Genomic DNA, 9,889 nt, shown 5'->3' with positions numbered 1-9,889 from the left:
AATAGACTATTAAATTAGTCGCTTAAGACACTGCAGCTAACGTTTGCATAAATAGTACCATTTTTCCCATTCTCCCAGTCGACTGTTCTTAAATTTTCTAAGTGGAAATTAAATGTTCTCAAGAAGTTTCTAATATTCTTAGCTTCTTTACCTGAAACCAGCATTCAATTACTTAGTAACTTCTCGCAGGTACGACGGAAACTTTTAAATTCTCGTGCGGCGAATGAGGAAATTTAAGCAACTTTACCGAAGAAGAGGAAAATTTTGGCATTTTTAGTGAAAATCTGGTACGCTGGTTGCCGTACCTGCCGTACCCGGTGTGTCGTGCCTCGTGTTGTAATCTAAATTATTTTAAAGGCTTTTCATGAAATTATCCTTTATGTTCTTTTAAATTCTTTCCCTTAAAGAATGTATACGGCTTTTTTAGGGGTATTCGAGGTCCCCCGTAAAGATCCAACCATGGTCTGCTGAGTCAGCATACTGACCTGACTAAACGATAAATCATCGTCTATTTTGAAAGCATTCTCTCACACACACGCACACGACTATTCTTTTAAACATTACTTTTTTCTTCCAAAACAACCGAAGATATCACCCTCACCCTTCCTGTTTTTATTTAATAGTCTTTTATATTGTAGCATTTAAAAGAAAGTTTAAATCAATAAGGAGGAGAAATTCTTCCCCTCTCGTTTCATTTGTGAAAAGTTTCTTTGTTAAAATCTTTTGTTTAAAAATATTCGTTTAGAGAATTATACTAATTAATTATGTGAATTCTTGATAATAGGCCCGATAAAATTTAAATCTCGATTTTTTATTTGTTATGATGACTCAGCATTTTATGGTCGGATCTTTGCGGGGGACATGGATATATAAAGATTTCATATGGCTTTAAGAAAGCAGTAAGTATATTGATTGCTTAATTTCTGATACGGACAAACGTCATATTATCAACCTTCTCGATGACATGATATCACCTTCAAAAAGATAGTTGTACGGGTTTGAATCGATATTTCATCTTTATATTAAGTGGGTAATGAAATAACACTTCTTTTGGAGAAACCGAAAACCTGACCTTGCAAATCGTTATAAAGCTGAAGAACGTCACATAATTGAGGAGATTTTCCAATCAATCATCAGTGTAGGAGTGCAAGCTACTTACCAAATTTGGAAAAAGAATTCTGGCATAGACCCTCCTTCTTTGAGATTTTTTTCAAACGGTGGTATGGTAAAAGTTAGGTGACACGTTGAATCCTTAGCATTCTAACAAGGGGACAACTATATCAACGTATAGCAAATACTTTTTCGTGTTTCTTAGAAGGTTAAAGTCACAACGTTCGAAAGTATGAAATTACGATTTGTTGCATTACTCCTATTCTTTATGACCGTGGCAAATGGAAACGAATCAACGAAGACGGTTGCTTCTTGTGCTTGGCTTGAAGAGGAAATAGTATGTAAACTAATTATTATGGAACCACCTATTCGCTCCTTTTTAAAAGGAGACAAACAAAGATATCTTTGATCGGGTGCATAACTTAGATTGTAGCATTGTTGATCATGGCCTGGTTTACCATAAAATTACGGCTAGTCTCAGAAAAAAAACATTGCTGAAAGTTGTAGTGCTACTTGAGAATATTTTGAGAAGAGTTTAATTGTGAAGTTAACTCTCTTCCAATCAATGGTGACAAATTATTGACTCAATATAATGGAGGGGGTTGAGATGTTTGAAAAAAGTTGGGAGATAACCTTATATAAGAGAGTTTATAACACTTTTCTCATTATTTTTTGTCCTTGATTCTATAACTGAACTTGACCTTAAATCAGTTCTTATGAGTATTGTCTTATAAGCTAATGCGTATTGAAAATGACCCTCGCTTGAATTTCTGACGAAATCTTTTCCTTAGAACCCAGTCTCACCAAGAAAACATACACCATTTTACACTTACAATGAACGACTGGAAGAACTGGTCAATCATCAAATCAACTATGAGATGAATGCTTTCTACAGTTACCTAAATATGGTAGATGTTGATTTATACCTTCGTATGATTTTTGACCCCTCCCCCCCACTGGGGTTAAAGGTTTGCAAGGTGACGGGTCCAAGAGACTCAATTTTGACCTTTTTGCGACCTTTCAAGAGACTTTTTGAGGTGGTTTTTATCGTAAAGACATCTGCTTTTATACTCTTGTTCTTGTATAAGTCAGGGTTTCCAGAATTGATTTGCGAAATGACGCTTTCATAGAACCACTTTCTGCGCAGTTTTCTAACAACCTTTATATTTTGCGGAATTCAATATCATAGAATCATAGGAATATATCCCCCGTCAAGGTTTTTTGGATCAGAACCAATTCCCGCCGATTCCTTAAGAAATTACATTCTAACTTTCTTAAATTTTTAAAGGCATCTTATTTTGGAACTGTGGAAAACAATTTGGAAGGCTTTTACAATTATTTTCATTCATCGGCCATGGAAGAACTGAAACATGCTGAAATGTTGATGAAATACCAAGCGAAAAGAGGAGGACGTAATAAATTGTTACCCATCCAAAAGGTTTGTTTATTTACCCCCGTTTAGTTGTTGGAGTTTGATCTTGCCCAGTGCTGGCTAACCCAGTGAAAATCATGGCTCCAACCCAACCCGTTGCATAAGTAACGCCCACTAGAGTCTTGTTGCTGGTATTGACCTCATCAAAATTAGCGTATAATCAATACACTCAAAGTTTTTTTACCCCAGTTAACTAACGTCAAAACGTTTACACGATTATAAACTTCTTCTTTCTAGAATCACAAACTCTAATGAAATTTAAATTTTCTGCGTTAATTCAAATTTTAGAAAGCCCCACCCAACTGGGATTTCGACACCTAAAGGGACGAGAAGGGGTGTATATAAGTCAGTGGTATTCAAGATTTATTTGGTAGAAGCGCAACAACTTCTCCAACTTATATTTTGTTGAGTCCACTTCCTTTAGATCCACCATTGTAAGACTTTGTATCCCTAATCAAAGAATTTTATTGTTGCGATTTGGTGCCATATTTGCTTAATAAAAATTTCCTCAATAGCTATGGTAACAAATAATCATCAATGGAGTACAGTGAGTCTCCAATATATATATATAGTCTAGAAGTATAAAACCTTCAACTACTCAAAATGGAAACAATAAAGACAAAAACCCACAAAACAAAAAGACAATACAAATACAACAAAAATCTAGAATGAACATTCACAGAAAATCAATCAGGTTGGAGTAGAAAAGGAAAATATGATGACATAGAAATCCGTCAATGTAAAACTAGTGATCTAAAATGACTTTAAGGAAGAAAGTAACTCAATATGAGTTAAGATGGAAAGAAGTAACTCAATATGAGTCAAAAAATATTTCAAAAAAAAAAAACACGTTATCTGTTCCTCAGTTTTCGACCTACACAGGATTTCGGCCATTTGTGAAAATATCCTCCTATATGATGGAAATAGGGTTGTGTAGGTAGGCCAAGCAGTGTTAGCTAGACACCACCACAGATAAAAAGATGTAAAAAGATGTGTTTAGTGAAAGTATGAAACGCGCGCAAATATAAAATAAACTAAAACTTAAACTCCACGGAACCAGCCGAAGAAACTAAAATAACAATGAAAAAAGAAGTGTACTTTCTACTAGACAAAGTTGCCACACCTTTGACACGTTTCTGCCACAACGTTGTAGAAAGCATACTAGATGGGAAGGAACTGGGATTGGATCGCCACTATCCAACCCTGTGGCTCTCACACACATTTTACAGTTCAAAGAAGAAGATGGAAAGAGTGGGAAAAGAATGAGAATTCAAAAAAGTCGGACTATAACCCGGTTCGAAGCCCCGTACACCGTGACCGCTCACCGCAAGAGCTGGCGAACGAGTGAATCTTGAGAGAGTTGAAATCTTGAAAATTCTATATATATTCGAGTAAGGTTTATGAAGCATTGTTAAGGGACATTGGAGTTATAGAGGTTCGAGTTAAAGGGACTCCACTGTAGTATCTAAACCGCTTTTGCTTTATTTTCAAAAGCCGATACAATCAAACATTTGGACAAACAGTGTGGATGTGATGAAGGATGCTTTGAAACTGGAGAAAGACATCACCACCAAACTACTTTGTTTGCATCGGTTGGCTAATGACAAGTACAATGATGTTGATGTAAGCCCCCCTGTTAGAATTTTAAGGACACTTGCAAGCAAAACATGTTTCGATTTGAAAAGGCCTAGGTATCAGTTTTCCAGTACCAGGCTCAACGTGGAAAGCCGGAAAGCTGGATATTAAGGAAAATGCACGTTTTTTTTTAAGAAACTACTTTTACCAAGCAGCCTCAATTTTTCTTAAGAATTCGGCCTTTTAAGCCTAAATGTTTCTAAACTTTTTGACATAATCAGCCTATTTTTCATTCCAAAGAAAAAAACAACATTTGTTTTGATCATAGACATATGAAAAGTTATAATGTCTAAATGCTCATATGTCTATGTTTTGAATGGAAGGTACTTAAAAAACGAATTAGAAAATGTTATTTTCTCATTCTCATTCTCAGCATGTCTCTTAGATGTTTCTTAGTTTTTAGGCATTCCGAGCCTCATGTTTCTTAAAAGTGTGTTTCTTAAAAAAAACAAGATGTGTTTAAGGTTTGAAGTAGTAAACCCCTGTGTCACAAACTCGACGGACACACCCCACCACACTGGAAAATTTAGCGAAAATTTCGTTCAAGGTAGGAAAATCAATTACAATTTCAGCCCACTGGGAAATTGAGTTTGTTTTAATCCCCATTTGAATTTCAATGGAATAAATTGCACTTTAAAACCATCCCTGCTGGAGTTTTAAGCCTCGGAACAAAATAATTGCTATTCCTATCGGGATTTTTATTACTGCTGGGAAAAAGTTCAACCGGGTTTGTGAGACAGGGATGTTAGTAGTAAAGTGAATTAAATTATTAAACACATGTTCACGTCTTCATTGATTTGTTTTTCAGTTGGTGAATTTCTTGGAAGGCGAGATGATACCTGAACAATATTCATCCATGAGCCAAATACAAAGTCATATCCACAACATTCAAAAGCTAGCTTCCTCAGGAAACAAATCACTGACGAATTATGGTCTTGCTGAATTTCATTATAATATTGAGTTGTTAAAGAGAAAAGAAAAATAGCTTTTACATTATTTCAATTTGAATAATTCAATATACCAAGTTTCTTTCTTGAATATATTTAATACAGTGAGTGGCGACGGATTATAAGAATTTTATAGCACGCGTCTCTGGGGGGGGGGGGGGGGGTACTAGGGTTGCGAGCTGACGGGGGGGAGGTACCGCCCGACTTTCGAACTTTGGACCCTTACCGGGACTAAAAAGGAGAAAACAAAGGAAAGTTTTGGGAATTTCACGACCTTTAGCGGACAAATTTGAGCTATTTGGACCAAATTTCGATCTTTCAGGGGGTAAAAAGTTGAAATTTTCCTATTTTTCCTACCCTTAATGGGACTGAAATTAGAGTCCAAAAAAGGTACCCTTAAGGGCGGCACATACCGTACCCTCCATTTGCTTAAGTACCCCCCCCCCCCCGCACGTGTCTCAATCACATCTCATTTTTTGCAAAAATTGATACTTTTAAACAATGCTGCTGTATGAATTGAGCAAATTTTAAAGACATTTGACCGAATACAAAAATAATTGAATTTGAATTTTTTCTTTAAACGAAAAAAATTTTTTGAAAAATTTCAATAGTTCTGAAAAAATCACGAAAAATAATTCTGAAAAAGATTTTAAAAAAGATAGAAATTACTAATTTTAGTACAAATTTACAAAAAAAAATTCTCAAATTTCAGTCTGGATACCACCTTTTTGATATTTTAGTACCCCATGGTACTAAAAGGATTTTTAAGTTTTTTGGATACCACCACGTTACTAAACATCATTTCCTGATATCCTAGATTTTAGTTTAGTACTGACCCCGCCCTGATCACTTTGCTTTTCAAATACAGTAGAACCTCTAATTGTAGCGGACACCATCGGGGAACGGGGTTAGTGTCCGCTAATTAGAAGTGTCCGCCTTTTAGAAACAATTTGAAGCTTCATTTATTACCTTGTTGCCCATTTCCGACGGCTTATTAGCAGACGCCCACACTAAAAAGCTTATAGAGCAGGCAAATATCTATCAACCCATCGGCCGGGCGATGTCAATTGAACTGTTTGATTACCGAACCAAATCGAACAGTCATCGAACCAAGAAATTGCGGTAAGGTCAATAACTGGAACCATTTGAGCTACAAAAACATTGATTGAACTTGATCAAACTGCGATATAACTTTAATCAATACTGAAGATTTTCTGGTAAAGTTCGATTACTCTTCGATCAGGTTCGGTAATCAAACACCTAACCGTTTGATTTCGTTCGATGAAATTTGATGGTTCGATATGATATACGACAATACGACCCTCGACATGGCCCGAGAATTCTCGGGCCAAAACTTTTATTGGAATTCGCGTAAAGCCCGAGGATGGCCCGAGCTGGCCCGAGAATTCGAGCTGTGTTCGGGCCACACGCGGGCCACGCACGGGCCACACTCGGGCCAATTTTTGAAAACATGATTTGAACAGGCGTGTAATTTCAGGAGACTGAATTTTTTTAACATTTTCTTGAGAAAAACTTGATTTCTCTTAATTATATTAAATATATGAATGTTGTAAATTCATATAAATATTAAATGTCTTATTTGGTATGAAAACATAGTTATAAATATAATTAGGGTGAAAATATTTGCTAGTAAACTGGTCCTGGTTTTAAACTGAAGCGTGTCCACTGGAAGCTCGTAAAGTTTTTTTGAGCGATATAAACAAAACAGACAAGTCTTATTTTGTATTATTTTGTTTGACTGGACATGCTGAATCAATTTAAATATGGAATCTTCTGACCTGGCCCGAACATGGCCCGAATGACTCAGGTCATGTTCGGGCCAAAAGAATTGATAGGGTCTCTCGGCCCGAACATGGCCCGAAGAGGCCCGAGAATTCTCGGGCCATGTCGAGGGTCGTACGACAATCGGTTTGATAGGGTTCGGTTGACATCGCCTGGGCTGGCATCGGGGAGGAAAAGCTGGAACTTTTTCTTAAACCAAACACATTGGTTGAAAACCAATCAAACTTCATCAGATAAAAGTAAAAGATCATACCTGTGGCTGTGCTGTTTGTAGTTTTGATGAAGAAGAGGGCTATGAGTTGTTGTGGAAAATTAACTCTTTTTGTACTATTTACTGAGCATTATCAATTTATTGGTGCATTCACTAACTACACAAACATAAAATACTTAGTAGTAAACGAATAATAAACCTCTTTAAATACTCTACAAAAGACCAGAAAACATGATAAAAATTTATAAAAACAGCAGCAAGTTTCAAACAGTCGGGTGTTTAAGATAAAAACTGCAATTATTGCTCTTTTCGGAAATTATTGCCGAAAACGGCAATTTTTTTAACGATGAAATGCTGAATCAGCAAAATGTGTTGTCCTTTTAAGGGCAAAGATGTCAGAGGTGTTTGAAAATAGTAAAATTGCATCGAGAAAAAGGTTTTTCGGATTTTTAAAAGTGATTTTTTCAATTTTTCGTTGCTCAATAACATGAAAAGTTCTAAAATAATAAGTTAAAAGATCCTGCATCGATGCCGAAACACAGCCAGAAAGTAGGCACTTCAGTCACGTGACTAAAAGTTGTCGCGAAAATTTAGCGGGGAATCGTTTCTTTATAAAGACGGGGTTTTGGATTTTTCAAAAAATAATATACATTCTTCTATCAAAATATGGCAGGGGTTTTTACCAGCCTTTCATAAAACAAATGATTGTGTCAGAAAGAGATAACAAAACCCCCGTTGTAAATTTGTTTACATATGACTCGATTTTGCTATCTGCATTTCGAACAAAAACCAGTTGAAAACAAAACTAGACGAGGCAAAGTGGGCCTACTTATCGCGAGGGTGTCAAATACCACGTGTTCAATAATAAAATCAACTTTTATTTGCAAAAACGGCAATAATTGCCGAAAACGGCAATTTTCATTTATTTACTTTTTTATTTTTCTGCTGATTCAGCATTTCATCGTTAAAAAAATTGCCGTTTTCGGCAATAATTTCCGAAAAGAGCAATAATTGCAGTTTTTATCTTAAACACCCGACTGTCAAAAGGCGGTGAAAACTAGTTTCAAGCAGCCATTAATGTTTACAAAGGCTTGGTTACACTTCTTACACTAGCGTATTTTAATTATTAAGAAAAGCGCTGTTTTTTATCTTTGTGAGTGAGTCCACCTTTGGAATATTGGCCGTAGTACGCCTGCAGCCAAACACCCACGCCATAATCCCCCAATGTACGGAATACTATAAATACGGGCTAGCTGTGTACGACAAAAAAAAAAAAAGACGGCGAAAATTTAAACCATCTGCACAACCTCGTGAAGCTATGAAGCCACCTATGCTCGCTGTGCTCGCTCGGTGGCAATAAGTGCTTGAAATAAAAATATCTAAAAATGTTTTTTTCGATTTTGGACGTCTGTGACCCGTTTGATATTCAATGTCCGCTAATTGGAGAGCTATAATAGGGGTTTTGGCCATTTCGTGCGAAAAAATTTGTCCGCTAATCAGAGGGTCCGCTTATTGAGTGTCCACCTTTTAGAAACTTTTTTATGAGGATTTGACTAGGAAACGGCCGGGGAAAATGAAATTGTCCGCTAATCAGAGGTGGCCGCCTTCTAGAGTGTCCGTTAATTAGAGGTTTTACTGTAATAGAAGACGGGGACATATATTTTTAGATTGCACTTCTTTCAATGAAATCTTTTCTAGGTTTCTTACTTGTGATATGATTGGTACGGCCTTCATCCAAGATCTTGTCCGCATGATCGCAATGCTGTTACTTTTGTATTATTTGTCGTCAGATTTTTGCTATTCTTGAGGGTCATATATTCGGCTTTTGTCTTAGCTCCAGTTGTGAGGTGAGACCAATTTAATTTGTTGTTCTACGGGCCCGACCGACCCTATTTTTGCTAAAATCAAAAAAATAATGATATTGAATTTCTACTACAATATATTTTACACAATAGTTATTTGTAAGAATCAAATTTTAATAAAGCTGAAAATTAATTCAAGAAATTGAAAAATTTAGAAAATCAAGCATTCCATACACTAAGATTTTATTATGATCATGAAGATAAAAAAAGTGAAATTTTAATCTAGATATTTTTTGGAAAACATTTTCGATACTTTACCAATCCTGATAAATGAAAAATTTATTCTTATTTTACCGACCGACCGACCCATATTTTGCTTAACGATCTGCCCGTAGAACAACAAACTTAAATTGGTCTCGTCTGTGAGTAGGTTGCTGTCGTCGAATAGCTAGCCAAGGATATGTTTAAGGGGGTTTACGGTTGATGGAAGAGCAGAATCGGCCTTTTTTTCGTATAGAGGGGCTGAATTTGACCGAAATTGCAACGGAACTTTGAAAACTTGGTCCTTTGTCGGATACGAACAATTTAGCAATTTTAGTGTGTATAAATGGAATTTAGCAAAAAGTTTTTCGGAATTTCAGACGAGATTTCAGAATTGTCAAAAAACATTCAAAATTCCTAGAATTTCTCACAAAATTCTACAATTTCCATATTCTAATCTAAGCAATTTTCAGTGGCTGAATTTTGGATCTTTTTGTTTGAGACAATTTGACGGAAATTGGCCGAATTGCAGAAGCGGGTACTCTCGGGTGCCTACAGACCAAAATAAACGTACAGGCTGAAATAAACGTACTACAGGCTAAAACGTAGTACAACATTAGTGCAGTATGAAATAAATAAACGTACAGGAAGGAATAAACGTACAAGCGGGAAAATTCTTCAAAATGAA

The 9,889-nt window shown here is 36.0% G+C and overlaps 1 protein-coding gene across 1 annotated transcript; it reads left to right on the top strand.

Moving 5' to 3' along the window:
* Positions 1 to 1,312: 1,312 nt before the first annotated feature.
* LOC136803005 (soma ferritin-like) lies at positions 1,313 to 5,173 on the top strand. Its single transcript, XM_067059753.1, has 5 exons — positions 1,313 to 1,447; positions 1,902 to 2,018; positions 2,399 to 2,548; positions 4,037 to 4,165; positions 4,986 to 5,173. Exons 1-5 carry the CDS (start codon positions 1,343 to 1,345, stop codon positions 5,160 to 5,162), a joined length of 678 nt encoding a protein of 225 aa, XP_066915854.1. The 5' UTR covers positions 1,313 to 1,342; the 3' UTR covers positions 5,163 to 5,173.
* The last annotated feature ends 4,716 nt before the right edge of the window (positions 5,174 to 9,889 follow it).

This window comes from Clytia hemisphaerica, unplaced genomic scaffold, assembly GCF_902728285.1.
Source record: "Clytia hemisphaerica strain Z4C2 unplaced genomic scaffold, Clytia hemisphaerica genome assembly, whole genome shotgun sequence".
Taxonomy (NCBI): Eukaryota; Metazoa; Cnidaria; class Hydrozoa; order Leptothecata; family Clytiidae; genus Clytia; species Clytia hemisphaerica.
Note: the sequence above shows the minus strand (reverse complement) of the source record. Positions and strands in the feature narration are given on the sequence as shown.